At 43.9% G+C, this 22,055-nt stretch overlaps 1 protein-coding gene across 1 annotated transcript in view; it reads left to right on the top strand.

Moving 5' to 3' along the window:
• Positions 1 to 22,055, top strand: part of LOC135275147 (slit homolog 3 protein-like) — a 516,506-nt gene that overhangs the window by 86,302 nt on the left and 408,149 nt on the right. Inside the window, exon 4 of the mRNA XM_064376518.1 lies at positions 17,530 to 17,601. Coding sequence (XP_064232588.1) covers positions 17,530 to 17,601 — 72 coding nt within the window. The remainder of the gene's footprint in view (positions 1 to 17,529; positions 17,602 to 22,055) is intronic.

The following is a 22,055-nucleotide window of genomic DNA, read 5'->3' as shown; positions in this document are numbered from 1 at the left end:
TAGTCAGTTTTCCCTTCTAGCCAAACAACCTCAGAATCTCAGTGGCTTACAAAACTAAGCATTTATTTTCTTTATATATGGGTTTTCTGGGTTTGGCTGTTTCACATGATCCTAGCTGGGCTCAGTTTGCTTAGATTCAGGCTGTGATTTGGGTTCAGGAACATCCTTGTGACTTGTCCTTCTCTTTGGGTTCTTGACTATCAAAGGCATATTTTTGATGACAAATGGAATAAGATGAGATCAAGCCAGATCACACAAGCACATTTAAAATCTGCTTACATCACACTCACCAACCTTCTGTTGACCAAATCAAGTCACATGGCCACACCCAACATCAATGGAGCAAGGAAATATGTACTTCCCACTTTAATGGGAGATACTGCAGTCACACAGCCAAACCCTTGCGTATAGAATTCTACTAGAGTGGAGAAGAATTGGAAACAATGAACCCGTCTCCACACCCTGTCTCCATTCTAATTGTCTTCATCCCGTGTGCTGGTAAGTTTTGCCTTGTATCCTCCTGTTTCTCCTCTTTCTTTCATTCCTACCTCTGGTTCCCTTTGACTCACACAACAGTCTCCATCATGTTCAACACCAGTTTCACCCCCAGCACCCAACACATTCTGCATACCACTGCCCAAGTTCTCTTCCTGCTACCTGACTTTCTTCATGCCAGTCCTGCCCAGGAAACTTCAGTGACTAGCCACTGAGCACACAGGATTTTCCAAATGCCAGCACTTTCTATACCTTCTTCATGGTTTTTGTCGATTCATGAGATACTTGTACTCAAATTATTTTCTTTAATTTGACTTTAAGTCAACTTCCTTTCTTTTTCCTTAGTCTCTCTTTAAGTAATAATGACCAGAAGAGAGTTATACATTTTTGTAAAAACATAAATGGATAAATATAGTTATCCATACCTATGGATAAATATAATTCAAATGAAAATTTTTGTGCATTTATTTGCCCTCTGAAATCTTGAGAGATTAGACAACTGCATTTTGGAACCCACTGGCTTCTTCATCCCATCTGTCTGGTCTTCCCTCTAATCTCTCTCTCTATTACCTGGGTCATGATGTGCCCCTCACTGTGTACTCTCGTGGGTAACTATTTGCCATAAAGACTTCTTGCACAGCTTGTTTCTTTTGTGGCACACATCACGTGTTCAAATTGCTCTGAGGGGCTTAGCTTATTCCCCTGGAAGAACTGCTAGATTGCAAGTTCCTTAAGGAGAAGGTCTTACTGGATTTTATATCTCAGAGTGTGACACAGAATAGGCACTTAGTAAACACTGAATTTCTCAATTTATTTTTCATTATACTTGAAGTTCTGGGATACATGTGCAGAACGTGCCGGTTTGTTACATAAGTATATATGTGCCATGGTGGTTTGCTGCACCTTTCAACCCCTCATCTACACTAGGTATTTCTCCTAATGCTATCCCTCCCCTTGTCCCCCACCCCCACCCGCAACAGGCCCCAGTATGTGAGGTTCACTTCCCTGTGTCCATGTGTTCTCATTGCTGAACTCCCATTTATGAGTGAGAACATGTGGTGTTTGGTTTTCTGTTCCTGTGTTAGTTTGCTGAAAATGATGGTGTCCAGCTTCATCTATGTCCCTGCAAAGGACATGAACTCATTCATTTTTACAGCTGCATAGTATTCCATGGTGTATATATGCCACATTTTCTTTGTCCAGTCTATCATTGATGGACATTTGGGTTGGTTCCGCTATTGTGAATAGTGCTGCAATAAACATATGTGTGCATGTGTCTTTATAGTAGAATGGTTTATTATCCGTTGGGTATATACCCAGTAATGGGATTGCTATGTCAAATGGTATTTCTGGTTCTAGATCTTTGAGGAATAACCACACTGTCTTCCACATTGGTTGAACTAATTTATACTCCCACCAACAGTGTAAAAGCATTCCGATTTCTCACATCCTCACCAGCATCTGTTGTTTCCTGACTTTTTAATAATTGCTATTCTTAATGGCGTGAGATGATATCTCATTGTGGTTTTGATTTGCATTTCCGTAATGACCAGTGAAGATGAGCTTTTTTTTCATATGTCTGTGGCCACATAAATGTCTTCTTTTGAGAAGTGTTTGTTCATATCCTTTGCCCACTTTTTGATGGGGTTGTATTTTTTCTTTCTTGTAAATTTAAGTTCCTTGCAGATTCTGGATATTAGCCCTTTGTCAGATGGATAGATTGCAAAAATTTTCTCCCATTCTGTAGGTTGCCTGTTCACTCTGATGATAGTTTCTTTTGCTGTGCAGAAGATCTTTAGTTTGATTAGATCCCATTTGTTAATTTTGGCTTTTGTTGTCATTGCTTTTGGTGTTTTAGTCATGAAGTCTTTGCCCATGCCTATGTCCTAAATAGTATTGCCTAGGTTTTATTCTAGGGTTTTTATGGTTTTCTATCTTACATTTAAGTCTTTAGTCCATCTTGAGTTTTTGTATAAGACGTAAGGAAGGGGTCCAGTTTCAGTTTTCTGCATATGGCTAGCCAGTTTTCCCAACACCACTTATTAAATAGGGAAAACTTTCCCCATTGCTTTTGTTAGGTTTGTCAAAGATCAGATGGTTGTAGATGTGTGGCATTATTTCTGAGGCCTCTGTTCTGTTCCATTGGTCTATATATCTGTTTTGGTACCAGTACCATGCTGTTTTGGTTACTGAAGCCTTGTAGTATAGTTTGAAGTCAGGTAGCGTGATGCCTCCAGCTTTGTTCTTTTTGTTTAGGATTGTTGTGGCCATATGGACTCTTTTTTGGTTCCGTATGAAATTTAAAGTAGTGAACTCCCATTCGCAATTGCTACCAAGAGAATAAAATACCTAGGAATACAAGTTACAAGGGATGTTGAGGACCTCTTTAAGGAGAACTACAAACCACTGCTCAAGGGAATAAAAAAGGACACAAATAGAAAAACATTCGATGCTCATGGATAGGAAGAATCAATACTGTGAAAATGGCTATACTGCCCAAAGTAATTATAGATTCAATGCTATTCCCATCAAGCTACCATTGACTTTCCTCATAGAATTTGAATTTCTTAATGTATAAGTAAGCAACTGGAATTTTGCTGTTTCAAAACACTACTGTGAGTTCTTTGAGGCAGATCTTGCCTTTTCTTTTGTTTTTCTCCCCTACCTGTCTGCTCTCAGGTAAGCAAACAGTAGTAGGTGTTTGTTAAATTGGACATAAGAAGAATTATGTAGTGTTAGTCCATTCCAGCTGCTATAGCTAAATAGATATTCTGGGTGGTTTATAAATAACAGAAATGTATTTCTGATAGTTCTGGAGGCTGGGGGAGTCCAAGATCAAGGAAGGTGCCAGCAGACTTCGTGTCTGGTGAGGACCTGCTTTCAGGTCATAGATGGTGCCTTCTAGCTTATGTGCTCACATTGTGGAAGACGCAAGGGAGCACTAATCCCACTCATGAGGGTTCCTCCTTCATGACCCAATTGCTGCCCGAAGGTCCCACCTCCAAATGCCATCATCTCAGGAGCTGAATTTTGAATATGAATTTTGTTGGGAGAAGGACACAAACATTCGGACCATAGCACAGGGGAGCACAGGAAGGCAGCTAAGGTGGATAATGAAAAATGATGATAGTTCAGGTCATTTAGTCATACTTAGTTCTTTTAAGCCTAAGCTGAGTTTGAACATCACAAATACATCATGATTTTGATTACTGAAAGCAAAGGAGAGTGAATTTGGAGGCCTTTGCCTTCATCCACAATTGAAAAGATATAATTTGTGTTAGGTAACTAGCTCTGTTCATTCTGTGCTGGCTCTAACTTGGAGATGGTGTTGAATTCTTTTTAGGATGGAATTGGAGCCGTGTGTGTGTGTGTGTGTGTGTGAGTGTGTGAGTGTGTAAAACAGAGAAAGATAGCGATCTAGAGGCCAACACACCTGGAATCTATTTGTGAGGATCCCTGCTTCAGTCCACAGCTTAGGCCGTTCATTTATTTCTCGCTAAGTGAACATCTGGGATTCAGTTTGAGACGCCAACAAGTTTGGATGGGATCTCAAAGCTGTGGTTGGGATGTGGAACTGCTTGCCTGAGGTGGGAGTGAGTGAGGTGAGCGGGGGCTCTTAAACTATTTCTGCAGACTTCAGTTCAAATGCAACAGCCAGAGGGTTGAGAAATCCTTCCCATGCTGGAAAAGCATTAAAAAAAGAGAAAAAAAGAATAAGCAAGAGTCAATCAGATCAAAGTGGCAATGCAATCTGAAAAGTGCCCCTTTCCCCTTTTTACCCAGCTCCCTTTCTGTCCTACAGTTCTCATATTATCCAGGTATAAATAGTAAATATAATAACAAAAAAAATGTTGGATGTGAATCAGGGAGGAAATGCTATGAGAAAATAAAAATTCTAATTAGTTATAGATAAGAATTGGTCACAGATAATTACTCTACATTCTTTGGCTCATGCCAGAGAAGGCTTAAAAGAACTTTTTTGTTGCTGGATATGTAAATATAGATGAAAACGCCTAGATAAACACACAGAGAAGCACACCATCATTAACAGATCTTGTAGATTTCGAGTGTTTAGAACAAAAATGAAAGAGACATTTGTCATTCACAAACTAGGAATGTTTATATCTTTTACTGTCAGGACTTTTCTTTGTCACTTTGAACTTACTCAGAACAAAAGAAAAGGCCAATGAGTTCAAGCAGGATCATTTTGAACAGCACACTTTCAGAAAATTTGTGCTGAGTTGCACCTGCCCTCCCTGACATCTATGAGCTAGAGTATTTCTATTTCAATTTGCATCTGTCAGTTTCCCACCTGTGGGCTGAAGGGGTTGGAGACCCAGACGAAAGGCCTAGAATAACCCAGAGAGAACATGGAAACTTGGTGGTGGGCTGTGCTCATGCCATCTGATTTAGAACCAGCTTTGCTGCATTGTTTTGGGGGTTTTAAGAGGGAGAAAAAATCCTAATAGCTGCCTGAAGTATTTTTCTCTTAATTCCTAGTAGAAATGACTAGATATTAACCATAGGCTCCTCAAGGCATGCTTAATGTCTTGGTGAAGCGTGTTTTTGCAGAATGATGCTAATGCGTTCTCTGTCCCTATTCCCTGCCCCAACGTAGCTCTTCCTTATTTATCCCTAGGCAGCATGGAAAAGAGAAAGTTAGGCTTTGAGGGCCGTCTGCTTTTTCCTTTTATTAATAGCAACCCTCACTTTTCTGACATAGCAACCTTATGTGGACGTCCCACCTGGTTTAGGGACCCTCACCCTGACTCTGGCTTCACTCTGTTCTAAAGCTGCCTCTGCTTCCCTCACTCTACTGCACAAAACTGCTGGCATGAGCCGCTTGCTCCAAACTCTCAGGACCCTCTTTCAAGCAGTGTGGGTTAAGTGATTTGTGCTATTGTGATTGTGACTGCTCAGTAACCTGGTTGCACGATACTCTCGAAGATGCCTAATAAAATACTCTGGTTTGAACAGCGGAAGTGAAATAGCCAGCGTGGAGGCTGGGGGAGCAGCACACAACAACTTACAGCACTTTCAGTTCTTCACAAAGTTTGCCCTCTTTGGCTCATCGGTTCCTCAGTAATTCTGTGAGATAAGTGAAGTAGATATTCACTCATTTAGTCATTCAACCAACCCAATCACCAAGCAACCAGTGAACCAACCAACTAACCAACAAGTATTTATTGAGCATGTAGTAGTTGCCAGGCTCAAGTGGCAGTGAACAAAACACAAAAATCTCTCTTATGGCACTACACATTTGAATGAATATTCTAGTAGGTGTCACTATGCCCATTTTCACATGAAGAAACCAAGGCATTGGGAGGTTACATCCTAAGGCCGTGCAGTACATTAAGAACTGGACTTAAAATTCAAATATTCTATCCAGCTCTCAGAATAAGGAGAATAGGATAGGTGATCTTAGAAATCATCTCATCCAACCCATTGATTCTGTTGGAGAAAACCAGGGCTGTGGTTTACATGAAGTTGCATAGCTCTGGGGCAGAGCCAGAATTATACAGCACAGCCTTCCTCAGCCCCAGCCCCATGCCCTGTCCAACAGTTCTTAGACCCTGCAGAGGCATATAATTCATAGATTTTGTCATTTGTCACCACCGTTCACCCGCTTAATGAGGCCCCCTCCCTCATTACCCAGCACAGATTTCATGGCTCATTTTCATAATTACTCTAAGCATATTCCCTCAACTCCTGAGCCCCTCTCTTCCTCCATCATAGTTGCCTGGAAACACCCTAATCTTGGGTGAATTCAGCCTTTTATTGTTTGGACCCTCTCACCCAGGGAACTTGAGTGTTGCTGAAGAAAAACACAGGCTTCTGTGGACGAATCTCACTTACAGCTCATGATCACTGACCTCAAATGGGCATTGGCTGCTGCCCGGCAACCCCCCAGCCTTCCCTAAACAGCGGTGTCTCACCTTTCCTTCTCGGTCATCATATCGCCCCTTCTCTCTCCCTGGCCTCTGCTGAGAATCTGGCTTTGTTTTTTACTGAGGAAATAGAAGTGGTAGGAAGAGACCTTCCACAGACACACACCACCACATCTGCCACCCCCTGTCCCCTGACCTCTGCCTTCCTGCTGGTGCCACAGGTGACCTGTCTTTGGCCCTGTCAAAGGCCACTGCCATCCCTGTGTCCCGGGGTTACCTCTGTCATCTGTTCAGGAGCTTCACTCTAAAATTTTTCTCCCCACTCCCCTGAGTCATCGACGTGCCTCTCTTCTATGTCATTCTCATCAGCACTGAAGCATGTCACAATTTCCTCCATCTTCAAACAAACAAACAATAAAACCCACTTGACCACATTCTCTCCTAGCTATCAATCCATTTTCTCTCCTCCTTTATTGTGGATGTCTCAACGTAATTGTTTCTTTTTATTTTCCCCCATTCTTTCTTGAACCACTCCTGCAAATAGGTCGTGCCCATCTTGGGACCAAGCAGCTCTTTCCAGGGTCACCAATGAGCTCTTCATTGCCACACTAGTGTTATCCTCGTCTTTCTCTGTGCCTCAGCGTAAGTTGGCTGATCAATGCCTCCCTCCCTCCCGTCCTCCCTCCTTCCCTGAAACTTTTTCTTCACTTGGCCTTTACAACTCTGCTCTCTCTTGCTTCTCCCCCACCACCAATGGGGGCCGTTTCCTCCTCGCTCTGGATGGTGTAACCCAGAACTCAGTTCACACTCCTCTTGCCTTATCTTCATCTCCCACGGCAACCACATCCAAGTTCATGACTTTAAATTACCACCTGCATCTCTCCATCTTGGTCTTCTCCCTGAGTGCCACATATTTGTATATCCCATCGTCTGTTGGGCGTCTATACTTGGGAATATTTATAGGCATATCAAATTTAACATCCAAATCTGCCCCCCACCCCCGCTCTACCCACAGTCTTCCCCCATCTCGGGTGACAGCAGTTCCAAAGTTTTAGATGCACAGGCCAAAATAGCCTCATCCTTGACTCCCCTTCTCTCTCTCGCCTTGCCTCCAATCCATCAGCAAAACCTGTCTGCTGTACCCTCAAATTGTTCCTAGAATTTCACTAATTCTTAACACCTCTGCAGCTGTTATCCTGGTAGCAGGGTAAAAAGCTTTCCCAGAGAAGGGAACAGCATGTGGAAAAACTCTGAGTGAGGGAAAGCTGCAAGAAATGAAAATCTCAAAAGAGATCCAGGAGTGATTCTTGAATCCGGGGAGCTGTCTACCTTGTTGGCCCCATTATGGGATGTCATGGGGAAGAGGTCACTATGGAGTTGGAGCTTTGGGGATTGCCAAATGGTCTGACTGCCTGAAGTGGGTCTGGCCAGCTCTGAAGTTATAAATGGCTATTAAGTTGCATGTATATTATCTGCAGTGTGTGTGTGTGTGTGTGTGTGTGTGTGTGTGTGTACGTGTGTGCATGCACATTCACATCTACCCATAAATGTGTGCTTTCTTCCACCTTAGATATGTTTTCTTGGAGTCTGAGCCCTCAGTGTACTAACACAGACCTATGTACAATCTACTGGGGATCCTCAGAGATCCATGCCCTTGACTTTAGTCCAAATAAAGGCCTCTGGGGTTCCTTTGCATTGTTCTAGGCAAAAACTACTTAGACCTGTGGGTCAGCCGTCCTGGAACCAGAGGACTCACAGCGCCTTTTTGCCCATTCTCTGCAGAGCCAATGATTTTCTACCACTGAGTTGACAGGACTCTCGTCTGTCTTCTCCCTCACCCCCTCCTTTCCTCCTGAAATCAAGGTCTTCTGGATGCAGGGGCATTTGGGCATCAGGGGCATATGGAAGTAGCATCAGGGGCATATGGAAGTAGCAGGAGTCAGAGGTAAGGCAGGCTCAGTACCCTACATTTCCCTGACAGCCATGTAATTGGAGAAAAAGTAATCCAATGTGAGGTACAGGAAAGGTCAAAAGAGATTGTTTGGTATATGTGTGTTGGTGGGGGAGGGCTTTGTGCTGCTTTTCTTTTCATACTGGAGTCCTGAGCTGGATCTCAGTAAGATGTGATCCAGTCCAAGCCCCCAGAGTTCTCTAGAACCACATAAATAGGGCAGGGATTTCCTGAGACTCTCACAGCATTCTTCGGAAACCAGAGTGGCAGGGCCAGCAAATATTTATTGTTTCTAGCCTCCCTCCTGGGATTACTGGGCATCCTTCTGGTCAACCGAGCTGCAAAAAGAGAAGCAGAATGTCAAGGGGGTTAAAATCACAGGTTTTTGTGTCCAAGAGACCTCTATTCAAGCCTTAAGTTTGGGCTATGTGACTTTGGATGAACTACATAATCTTGCTGTCCGTCAGTTTCCTTACCTTAATAATTACCATAGCAGTGTCTCTTCAAGAGTTGCTTTAAGGATGAAGTGAGACAATACAGATAAAACACCTAACACTTAGCTCATAGGAGTAAGTGCTCTGTGTGAATATAAAAAAGGAAGGAAGGAAGGATGGATGGACAAGGACAAAGAGATTTATTTATTTATTTATTTTGAGATAGGGTCTTGTTCTGTTGCATAGGCTAGAGTGCAATGGCATGATCTTGGCTTACTGTGACCTCCACCTCCCAGGCTCAAGTGATTCTTCCACCTCAGCCTCCTGAGTAGCTGAGACCACAGGTGTGTGGCACCATGTCCAGCTAATTTTCTGGATTTTTTTGTTGAGATGAGGTTTCACTATATTTCCCAAGCTGGTCTCAAATTTCTGGATTCAAGCAATCCTCCCACCTTGGCCTCCTAGGTGCTAGGACTATAGGCTTGAGCCACTATAGTGGCTCTTGAGCCTGGCTGACAAAGAGATCTTTGCTGTTTGATGCTTAAGGCATACTGATTGTTAAGATAGTCCTCAACCAAATATCCAAGGGTTCCTGTAGATTTCCCAGCTTCCTTTGCAGCTAGGCTTATGCCATGTGACTAGTTCTGGCCAATCATGTGAGAACTAGTATGAGTAACTGCTGGGTCAAGGGAGTTAAGAGCTGTTGTATTTCCTCCTTCCATCTCTTCCCCTGGCACAGCAGCCTTGGAGGCCACATGTTCTCTAAGGCATCATACTACATGCAACAAGCCCCTTACTTGAGTGTGGAGTAAGTGTTTATTGTGTTAACCCACTGAGATTTTGGAGTTCATTTGTTACTGCCTTGCTGACCAATACAGTCATCTATGAAGGAGAAATAAATCTGCTGTATTTCCAACCTCTTGGGACATCTAGGGATGATTATAATGATAATAACAGTAGCTGTAGCAGCTACCGCTTACTGAGCCCTTGAGAAACACTGTAAAGCCTTTTACAGATGTTAAACCATTCAGCCCTCTCAGGTATCCCATGGGGTACATGTTTTGCTATTACATAATAATTGTGTTCCTAAAATAATCTTTAGGTTATTTTTTTAAAAAGGTTCTTGCAAACAAACTCAATGAGGGAAAAAAACTGCTTAGAGATCAGAATTTTAGAGTATGACCACAAAGTTATTTCTCCTACAGAAATGTCAAAAATAAAGGGATTTTTAATTGCTATTAGGACTTTCAGGAGTTACAAACTAAAAATCAACTGATTTTCAAAACTGGTGTAAGCCAACCTAAATGTCATTGAGCAAATACTGAATCCCATGGAAGACAAATCTCAAGTCAACTCGCGGCTAAGCCATCAAAATAAATTGTGGGTTGGTCCACAGTTACTATTAAAAGGAAGCTCCATTATATCTCAAGGAAGTGGCTTTTCCCTCCAAAAAAGGGAAGCCTCAAAGGCAAAGAACAACATCATTCAACTAAAATGGCCATGGATATTGAGGCTGTAAGCCATTAGGTTTTCCTGACACATATGGGGGCTGTTCCTGATCATGACACTAGTATAAACCAACCACCGTCACAAATCAGCTTCCTTACTGAATTGCTCAGGTTACATCCAGTTTGCATTTTGCATAGCAGGAAAAAAAGCCCAAACTGGGTGTTAGACAGGTGAGGAAACCAAGCAAGCAAATAAGAGGCCTTCAGTGATTACAGCAAACAACTAGTGGGAACAGCCCCAGATCGAGGATCTCTGCTCTTTTGACTCTCCAGAGTTGCAGTTTTTTGCCCCCGATTTATGGTGACATCTGTACATCTTCATGGTTGATGGTGTCACTTGTGAGCTGAGGTTTGAGGCCTGTGAAGTTTGGTTCTGCCCTTACCTGGAGCCTGTAGTCATCATCCCTGGGGTTTGCTGGCCTGGAGCAGCAGCTGGCAGGAAGCATTACCCCTCTCTCTCTCTCCATTGCGGGTGGCATGAAGCTTCTGCTCTAGCTAACAAAACTGCTTGGGTCCTTGTTGTTGAGACATGTCAATGTTTCTGAAAGTACCAGTAGACTGAGAAAGAATCCAGGCTGCTTAAGAAGCTGCCTGGGGAAGGGGAACCAATTGAGTTCATGACTAAAGCAAGCAGTCCTGGTGACCTGCAGGGGTTAGCACACTTTGACTTTCTTCCTCCCTCAGGCCTGAGTGGGCAGCTGACATCTCACACCTCCCTGATAAAAGGATGGGACTTGCTGTGTGGTAGGCCATGCCCAGGCCCTTGTGGCCCCTCACCCCTGCCCTTTCCTGAGGAGGAGAAGTAGTGAGCCCTTCCCCCTGCTCGCCTTGCTTGTCATTGAGGCAGATACATCTGAAAGCCAAGTCTCTAAGAGGTTTCTGAAGGATGAAGACAGACTCAGGTGGGCAGGCCCTCTGGGAGTCCTGTTTACCCCACACAAGGTGATTTTCTGGCCCAGCAGAGCTATTGATTCATCAGACTCCCCTAGTTGGCCTTTCCTACCTTTTGATTTATTCATGAAATTCATCAGGCCCTTCTGGAAGGTTCTTTATGTGCCTGATGCTGTGTTGGCTGCTGTTGGGACACAGAGGACTTGTTAGTTGTATTTTCCACACTTGGCCTTTGAAACTTAGGTGCTAAGACAGTTTATAATGAAGGGCTAAATTAAGAATTCTCACTGCACATAGTAGGTAAGAGCACAGGCTTAGCAGCAGGCACCTGGGTTGAAGTCCCACCAACTATCACGTTGGTCAAGTTTGACTTTGGGCAAGTTCTTCACCTTCTTAGGCTGCTATTTCTTAAATATAGGGATGCTAAGAGCACTGGCCTCCGAGCATTTCCATGGGGATTAAGTGAGGTAGTGCATGTAAAGTGCTCAGTACAATGCCTGGCTCATGGTTTTAGTATCATTACCAGCTACTGCCATTAGTTGTCAAAACATATTTGAGAGATTTCAGTGTTATAGAAATCCTGAATCTAAACACGCCACCTTCCACACAGTGTTCCTCCCTTCTCTGTTCCTCTCGTTAGGGATTGGTGATTTGACTGATCAGTTACCCAAGCGGGAGCCACTTTTAATACCTGCACTCCTGCAACTCCCTCAATCCTCAGGTACATCCTGTCACAAAACCCAGCCGATTATACCTCATCTCTCTCTCCTACCTTCAGCCCCACTGTCATGCTTAACCAGATCTTCACACGGAGACCCTGGTTACCCAAGCACCCTCTTAACTGGTTTTCCTGCTTCCAATTTCACCCTCTTCCTAACCGGGCTGACTGCTACTCGGGAGAACTCCCTTGCTCAAAGCCTTTCTCTGGCTCCCTCTTACTCTCCGTAAAAAGCCAAGCCCAAATTCTTTATTATGGATAAAAAGGCTTCTTGTGGTATGACTGCTACCTAGTTGTACAACTTTATTGCTTATGTTCACAGGTCACCTCTGTGTTCCAGAAATGCAAGTTCCTCTGTCTCCTGACCCTCCATGGAGTACAGAGCACGTACTTCTCTCTCAGTCTAGAACTCTCCATCCCTATCTCCTAAGGAGTCCTAGTCATTCTTTAAAACTGAACTCTAAACCATCTTCCTTAGAAATTCTTCTTTTAACAAGGACTGGGTTAGCTCCTGCTTCACTGTGTTCCCACAACACCTTTGCTTTCAAGATCATGGCAATTTTTTGTTTTCAGGTCTATCTTCTTTACTAGCATATGACATTTTTAAAGAAAGAAACTGTATCTTATTCATTTTTGTATGTTTATGTTGAAAAACTGCAGAGATGAAAGAATGGATGGATGGGTAAATTATAGTTGATGGATGAGTGAGTGCTTGGGTTGATGGGTTGATGGATAGATGGATGGTGGCTGGATGAATAGATAAATGAACAGTTGGATGGGTGAATGGTTGAATGGATGGATACATGGATGAATTCAACAAACAAGGTGGCAAAAACTTTTAATTATATCTTACACCCAGGTACATTCAGAAAGGCCTTTAGTGGTTCCACAAAGACAAGGATCTATTTCTTGGTGCTTCTCAGTTCAGGCTGAAAAGCTCATGACTTTGCAATTCAGCAGCTAATTTTTTTTTTCCACCTTTTTGCTCCCCATTGTTGCATCAGGAAAGCTGGAAAGGAGTTTTGATCTTAGAGGGAGAGAGAATACCTAGGAGACCTTATCTCATCATTGCCCTGGCCCACATCTCATTTGCTGACTTCCTCAGTTCTGTCCTCATCTGAGTCCCATTCAGTCCTGTTCTCCATACAGAGAACGTGGATTTACTTCCAGCTTGAACTATGGCAGGAGATCTCCACCTCTGGGCCCAGAGTAACAGAACAGCAGATGGCATGAGTGCATCATGGCCATTAGCCACTTCTGCACCTAGCACTTACCTGTTTATCAGGAGAACAGCATGTTTCATTCTGTTTATTTTCCTGTTCAGGGGCCACTTTCATAGCAGCCACAAGGGAAGTGCACCTTATACAGCTTGGAGCCTTCACCAGCTTTTCAAGGAAGGCATTCCAGGCCTGGCTGTTCACTCAGTAAATAGGAATAAATCCTGGAGTTACCTGAAAATGCAGTATCTAGCTCCTTCTGATACAGAGGACCAGCAGGTGACCTGAAGTGAAAAGGCCCCAAGGCTTTTGGGAGCAGAGCTCCACCCAGCTGCCCCAGAATCCTCATTCAGGGTTTATGAAGCAGTGGGCAGTGCACAATTGGCTAAATTTGGTTGTATTTTTATTTTTATCCAGCCACAAATACCGGCAAAAAACGGAAAATTATTCCTTCCCTTCCAGGAGCCTTGGAGCCAAGCTGGTTTTATTTTTAGCTTCAACTCTGGTTTAGGGTTTTCCGTAAACTGAACACCCTACTCACTGCAGGCAGCGGCAGGCTGGGTTATAGGATTTTTGCCTAGATGGGAGTGTTGGTTGTCTGAATGTAACTCTTACCAGGCTTTGTACAGCTGTGACAATAGAGGGTGGTTCCAGACAGAGACCCACATAGAGACCCAGTTCTTGCCTGGGGACCTCCAAGAGAGTTCTTTTTCAGGGAGGGCAATGTACACAGGGTGGTTCATTGCCTCGGTTGGGGTGGAGAAGCGGCAACTCTGGATGAAAAGAAACAGAAAAAAATTAAGAAAGGGAAAGGGAAAGAGAGCTGTTATTTATTAAAAGTCTTCAAGTATGTGGTGGTTCAGCACCACAGCTCTGGAGTCTGACCGACTGGGTACAAATCCTTCCACTACCACTTCCTGAAACTGTGGCCTTGGGGATGGCTTGACCTCCCCAGGCCTCAGGTTCATTCTGTATGAGACAGGATGAATAATGACACCTACTGTGAGCACTGCTGCAGTTGAGATCCTGCCTGTGCAGCACGTGACATGGCATTTGACATGTAGGTAGAACTCAATCAGTACCACTGTCATCACTGCAGTGCTGAACACTTGCATAGACACTGTGTCATTTAAGACTCACTGTAGGCCAGGCACCGTGGCTCACGCCTGTAATCCCAGCACTTTGGGAGGCTGAGGTGGGCGGATCACAAGGTCAAGAGATTGAGACCATCCTGGCCAACATGGTGAAACCCTGTCTCTAATAAAAATAGAAAAATTAGCTGAGAAGCATGATGGCACATGCCTGTAGTCCCTGCTACTTGGGAGGCTGAGGCAGGAGAACTGCTTGAACCCAGGAGATGGAGGTTACAGTGAGCCGAGATCATGCCACTGCACTCCAGCTTGGTGACAGAGTGAGACTCTGTCTCCAAAAAAAAAAAAAAAAAAAAATGGATGATATTGGTAATCTTTAGGGGGTTCTCTATCTTGGCTTTGGAGCCCCCCTCCCTTTGTCTCTGTACAGGGGAATTTCTTTCTTTCCTCCTCCGTCTTTTTTGCCTATTAAACTCCCTGCTCCTTAAAATTAAAAAAAAAAAAAAAAAAAGACTCACTGTAACCCATTTTACAGATTCAAAACTGAGGCCCAAAGGACTAAATAGCTTGCCTGAGATCCCACAGCAAGAGCACAATAGAGCCAGACCTGTACCCAACCCCAGTGAATCCCAAAGACATAGCATCAAGACTTCTCTAGTTCCAGTGGCTTCCACCTGTTATCACTGAGTACATGGGAACTACTCACAACACGAAACTAGGTGTTGCCTCATCCTTGTCTAACCGGAGTCCCCCACTTTGCTTTAGTGACAGGAACACACAAAAAGCAGATACTGGCAGTGGTCAAAGAGCACCAGGAAAAATCATAGAGACAGAAAGTGGAATGGTGGTTGCCAGGGTTGGGAGAGGGAGAGATGGGAAGTTATTGTTCAACAGGGGCAGAATTTCAGTATTGCAAGATGAAAAAGTTCTAGAGATTAGTTTCTTAACAATGTGAATATACTCAGCGCTACTGAACTATAACTGTACACTTTTAGTATACAGTTTTTGCTAAGAAGATAAATTTCATGATATGTGATTTTACTGCAATTTTTAAATATTAAAGGAAAAGCACTGGTGTAAGAGTCAGGCTACCCTCAGCCAGGCGTGGTGATTTCACTCCTATAATCCCAGCACTTAGGAGGGCCAAGGGGGCGGGTCACTTGAGGTGAGGAGTTTGAGACCAGCCTGGCCAACATGGTGAAACCCGTCTCCACTAAAAAGACAAAAGTTAGCCAGGCATGGTGATGTGTGCCTGTAATCTCAGCTACTCGGGAGGCTGAGGTGGGAGAATCACTTGAACCTCGGAGGTGGAGGTTGCAATGAGCCAAGATTGCACCACTGCACTCCAGCCTGGGCAACAGAGCAAGACTCTATCTCAAACAAAACCAACCAAGAGTTATGCTGCCCTAGAAGTGGCCAGGGAAGTACAGCTTAGCTCATCCAACTTTCCAGCCTTTCCTCCTCCTCATCAGGAGTCCCGTGGATGGCATCCCCGCCCAATGCTTATCCACTTGTTGCATGGCTGTCAGGCTGAGTGGCACCCTCTTGACAGTGGGCTTATTAAATGAAGTCTTCAATGCTTCTCTCTCACATACTTTGTCCTGCTTGACCTCCTCCTAGTTGCTCGTCCCTCTGAAGTTTCTGTTCATAGACCTAGAATGAAAGTGGCGAAATGGGAGGAAAATCCCAAATAGGGAAGCATGTTTGCTTGGCGGTGGGGGAAGGGGGAGAGCCTAAGCTTTGGAGCTGGGAGCTAGGGAGAGGCTTACCTTTTCTATTCCTTGGTTTGCTTAGCTTTCAGATTGGGATCATATATTTATACCATGTAATAGGACATATTCAATTCACTTTAGGTAGAAAAATTCATCCAGGCTATGAACTGCTCTTTGATTCTGGAAGATTCTGGGGACTGTGGGGTATGTGCTTTAACCATGGTTTGGACAGCTTCGCCTTCCCCTTGCTAAGCTACGTCAACTCGCTAGGGCAGAGGGGCATGGGGCTAGCATAGAACAGGGTCTGTCTCTTGGCCTAATGCTCCCAGGAAAACAGCCTTCATGATCATAATGGTGGCTCTGTGTCCCTTAAAAACTCAGGTGGCCTTGCTGTAGGTGTTTAGCATTGACCATGCTTAAGAGAGACTGATGGGCTCTGTTGGCCACCATCCAATGTGAGCCATCTCTACTGGGCCGATTTTTGCCACAGGCCACACCTCATGCCCAGACCTTGTTCCCTGACCCAGGGCTTACTTCTCCATGAGTCCCAGTGGGGGCAGTGATAAGAGTCTACAATACTGTTAGGGGCCCATGAAAATGTTTTAATTTTTTTTAATATTGGAAGACAAAAATGAACTTTTAGGTAGAAATAAATGTTATATATTAATATATTTGTATTGATACCAACATAGTTATAAAATGTAATATTAAAATTTTTTTTGGCTGGGTGCAGTGGCTCATGCCTATAATCCCAGCACTTTGGGAGGCTGAGGCAGGTGGATCGCCTGAGTTCAGAAGTTCACGACCAGCCTGGCTAACATGGTGAAACAGATGAAACCTGTCTCTACTAAAAATACAAAAATTAGCCTGGTGGGGTGGCAGCAGGCTGAGGCAGGAATATCATTTGAACCCAGGAGGTGGAGGTTGTAGTGAGTGGAGATCGTACTACTGCACTGAAGCCTGGGCAACAGAGCAAGACTCCGCCTCAAAAAAAAAAAAAAAAATTAATGGAGAAAGCAGCTTACAAAGGCAAGATTGCCAGGGACCCACAAAACTCACAACGGAACCCTGCTCTGGTCCACAGAGTAAAGATGGCCAGAATTCTATTTCATTCCTCAATCTAAGATGATCTGCCGGGCTCTTCTCTGTTGCTAAATCGACTGCTATCTGCTCCCACCATCACTATTTAGGATCCTGAATATTTCCTCTGATATTTCATTTATGTTTTTAGGGGTGTATTTCATATGCCAGTTTCATCACTCAATATAGCTACATGGAGCTCATGGGGAGAAAAGTTTAAAAGTCTGGTCTGGGGTCCGTGGGAAAGAATATTGTGATCCGTTAGTGATGTCTGTCCAAGACTCTGGCAGAGGTGTGGCAGCACAGCGCATGTGCTGTGTTTTAACTTTTGACTGACCTTTGCTTTGCATTCCCAGTCTGACTCTAAGCCCCACCAACAGGGAATTTACCCTACACATGTTGCGCAGCCCACACTGAAAGATGTAGAGAGTCTCTTAATGTCTGTTGATTGACTGATTGACTGATTGATTAAAGTGGTATCTGAATACATTTGATCTGGTTTAATGTCCCCTTGACATCCTTCTATTCTCTTTTTCCTCTTTAGACGCCTGAACAAGAATAAGCTCCAAGTCCTTCCAGAATTGCTTTTCCAGAGCACTCCGAAGCTCAGCAGACTGTGAGTAGAGTTGCCTTGCGTTCTCTACCTTGTACCTTTCCCGGCTTTGGTGATATGGAGGATATGGTTTGTGGAGCGCCGTGCCACGTGGAGCTTGGCAGTTAGGCCCTGGCATGGAGACTTGGAGCTGGGCTTTGACGTGACATCCACCCCCAACATATGCTTCCAGACCTGACTTCTTGCTCCTTCTCTCGGACATCGGTGGCTTGCGTGACCAGTGAGGGCTAGTGATATGTGGTAGTCGATCATTGGCTTGACGGGAAGGAGGGTATGCTTCCATTTATTGTGGCAGTGAACTTACTTCAGGGAAACTCCCTGAGGCTGGGTTTGAGATAGGTTTATTCACAAGAGACTGCCAGTGGTCTCAAAAGACAATGGTTTGGACCAAACACAGCAACCTCACCACCTTGCTGGTTGTAACAGCTCCTGCCTTTTCCCTACTTCCTAGCACTGCCAGTCTAGGAACCCTGGGTCTGATGGTTTATGATTTTGTGGGAAAAGGAAGAAATGCGTTGAATTTTGCTTTATCCTCTTCAGTGGTCCAGGGTATAATGAGGAGAGGGGAGAGTTGGAGATACCTCTGTTTATTCAGTGTGAGAGTTTGGAAGCCCAGGAGCTGGAGTTACAGGTGAGGGGAGAGACTGTGATTCATGTATTGTAGATGTCAGGTGGGTGCAAATTAAATCATCGACAGTGAACCCAAAATCATGCTGGCAGTGACTCAGTTCATGGGGTGTACTGGATTGCCCAAGGCTCGCCTTTCTGAATGAAGCAACAGTCCTGGATGGCTTTGCAGTCAGGTAGCAAGATTTACAGCCTGACTGGGAAGACTCAAATGTTGCAGGGAGGCTCCAACGTTGTGGCCACCATTCTCATTCCCAATGGTTGCATTTAATGCCTACTTATGCAGCCAAACACTGCATATAGGCTCTGGGATAAATTGGGAAATATGAAACATATTTGTCAGTGTGTGCACTTACGAATGAGTTCTGAATTAGGAATATATATATGTCTATACACACAGACACACACACTATATATATATATACACACACACACACACACACACAAATGTATTTTAAAAGGGCACTTTGCTGGAACAAGAACAGGCGAGGGTTGGCTGGTATTCCAGTTATGCAGTGCTTTTGCTTACCTTCTCTAGGACACACCTGAACTTTGCCAAGGTCTCCTCTTGCTGTGTGCCCTGTTTCTCTGGCTCAGTCACCCTAGCTGACTGCTAAATGTAGGAAAGACTATATCTTCCTTTATACTCTTCCAGTCTGGATCTACCTGGATGGGCATGGGGGCGGAGGAAATGCTGTTCAACAACCCAGGGTCCAGAAGTGCTGGATAAGCTATGCCAAATGGACATACCAGAAACCACCTTGGTTTGTAACATCCCCTGCCTTGTATAGCTCTGCCCTTAGATGCTCACATAATCACCATCTCTCCACCCAGTATTGCATTGCACCTTTCAACCTGCTCTTAATTGAGTACTACAGCAGGGTATATACCATTCTTCTGAGAATTCAGCATCTGTTTAAAGGCACCGGGAAGGTGCCTATGGGGCTGGAATGCTGGATAATTTATATGGGTGGGGTTTGAGCCTCCCAACTGCTGCAGGATGTCAGATGGGCTGGTTCTTGCTCACAGAAACCTTCCCATGGCTATTATGTGATGTCCATTTTGTGCAGAGTTGGTCTTGATCCAGGCAAAGTAGGAATTTCGGGTGGTGATAATTTCACGTCTCTAAGATTCTGGGAGCCAGGCACATGGGCATGGGGAACCCATGCATTATGTCCTTTGCCATGTCCTGAGAGAGCTTGAGAGAGTCACTTTTCCTTCAGTATCCAAATATCTTCATCAGTAAAGGGAGATACCCTCTCCTCCCTTCTCTCTACCTTGTAGAGGAACTGTAAGTGACAATGAGATCATGGTGTGCATGTGTTTTTAAGGACTTAAAATGCTGTATAAGTGTAAGCACCAAGACAACTATTGTTACTCCCACAATTCCTGTCTTTACAACCTCAGTTTCTGATCTTCTTTCTCTGGGAGCCATAAAGAGACTAGGAGTTGCAGTAAACATTGAGATAAATAACCCTGAGCTTTTGCTTCAAGCCAGAGAGCTGCAGCTAGGAAGGCAGGGATGATATTTGACTCATTTTGGTATCCATCTCTTGCTGGGTCCCTGTCCGGGCAGAGTGTGACACACACAGGCACTAAAGTCAGTGATGGTTGAATGGGAAGATGAATAAATGAATGATATAGGCCTAAGGATATAAACAGTGCCCTCGGCCAACTTTGATTCTTTTATTCACTGTTCATTCATTGATTCATTCACTCACTCATTCAGTAAGCTTTTTCCTGGGTGTCTGTTCCAGCATGGAGTCTGTTCTAGGTGTTGAGCTGTAGACGTGAAGGATGCCCGGTTCTCTATGTGCCCTATTATGACACATTTTGAATGGCTGCCAAAAAGCTGAGAGCTACATATATATTTTTTTATTGAAGCAGCTACATTAACCCAAGTTTGGGCTATAATCAGCAATCCCTTTTTCTCTCTGGGCTTGATCTTTGATTTTTCTTAATGGCCCTCTTGTGTCTTTGTCTTATTTTGTCAGCCACTCCAGAGGCTTTTTGGAAGTAAGCAGGGTACAAACTAGAAATCAATAAATGTGCAATCATGACTGTGTATACACATGCCACTGGCTCTGTTTTAAAAGAGCACCGCGTCTCAATAGACACAGTGAGGTGTTTTTCATGCTAAATGTGGATTCTACGTGTCTGGCTACTCCAGCGTATGCCATGTAGGATAAACGATTCTTGATACTACTTTTTTATTAGTCTTACAGGCAAAACTTCTTAATATTTTGTGTTTGTCCAAAGGCTGTTGGCAACTCTATAGTCATGTAATAAAAGCAGGTTTTGAATAGTAATGATAAAGGAAATAATATTTATGAGAACCTATGCTGTGATTAAACACCACTCACTAGCAAGTGACGGAAGTTAGTTTAGCCCAAAGAGGAAATATATTGATTCACATAACTGAGAAGACCAGCGGTAGTTATGAATGTCTTCAAGAACAACTGGATCCAGGGGTTCAGTGATGTCATTAGGACTTCGTCTTGCTCCTTCACTCCCTTGGAACAGTGGACTCGTTTGTGAGCTAATGCAAAAGACTCAAAATGCACTAATTCAGAGATCCTGGTGAAGAGGAACTTGGTCAATTGTCCTGTAAGAAAGAACTGAGGGTAGACACTGATTACTTAGCTTGGTCATATATGTCTATGTCCCAGCGAATCAATGCAGCTAATGAGATGGTGTCCTCTGAGTATCAAACTGTGTTCATCCCACTTGCTTAGAGAATGAGTTCCTCACAGGAAAGAGTAATTCTGTTACCAGAAGACAGAAGAAGGGATGTGGAATGAGAAAACAACAGATGTCTGGTAGTGTATTGAGCATCCACTGTACGCAGTTCCCTGTGCTTTGAGCGCTTTGGATCCTGACAGTAGCATTTTCAGATAGTCGATGGCACTAGCAAACACGTTGAGTGCCAGGTGCTGTTCTGAGCAATTCATATTTATTAACTCATTTGATTCTCCTAAGAACTCTGTGGGATAAGTACTAAGGTTAGTACTGTTCTATAGATGTGAAACAGGTGCAGAAAGGTTAAAGAATTTGAACAACATCATACAACTACTTAGTGGCAGAACCAGGATTCACGTTTGGGTGACCTGACTCCAGAGTCTGTATTTGTCCCTACTGGGAGTTCCCTGCCTAAGCCTCAATTAATGCCCTATTTTATAGATGAGAAAATTAAAACTCAAAGTTTAGATTACTGCATATATATATACATATCCCATCTAAGAAGCAGCATTGTATTAGACATTTTGCCTCAACACTCAGACTTAACCATCACAACAATCATGTAGAGAATCATTATTAAATCTATTTCTAAGGCTTAGGAGTATTTATATAACTTACCTATAGTTATATAAATAGGATGTGATGGAACTGGGACTCAATGCACATCTGCGTCTCTGCCAAGTCCTTATGCTTTCCACCATACCACACTGTCGTGCTAACTACCATGGATAACTGAAGTTACGCTCAAAAGGCCTGGTGATGGACCTGTCATATATCCAAGAGTTTCCGTTAGGACTTTGCTGACTACCCATCATGCACCCATCCTCAGAGCCATGATCATCCGACCTGTGTGTATTAGTGGGGTATCTGTCTCTCATTCTGTGCTCAAGCACACAGAGCATGAGACATAGAATCCCAGAGCTTGGGAGTGCCCTGAATGTATGTTGCTGTGGTCTGCAAAATGCCCAGTGAGGTCTCTACCATGCTTGGGTCACTCAATAAATATTTTCCCCCGCCATCCTGACATAGGTCATGGTCAAGTGTGGAGACTGTGCTTCTGTTCTTTCTAGGCTCCTGCAGCACCTGACCCA

The sequence above is a fragment of the Aotus nancymaae genome, unplaced genomic scaffold (genome assembly GCF_030222135.1).
Source record: "Aotus nancymaae isolate 86718 unplaced genomic scaffold, 86718_ANA_hifiasm-v0.15.2.pri h1tg000015l_1, whole genome shotgun sequence".
Lineage (NCBI taxonomy): Eukaryota > Metazoa > Chordata > Mammalia > Primates > Aotidae > Aotus > Aotus nancymaae.
Note: the sequence above shows the minus strand (reverse complement) of the source record. Positions and strands in the feature narration are given on the sequence as shown.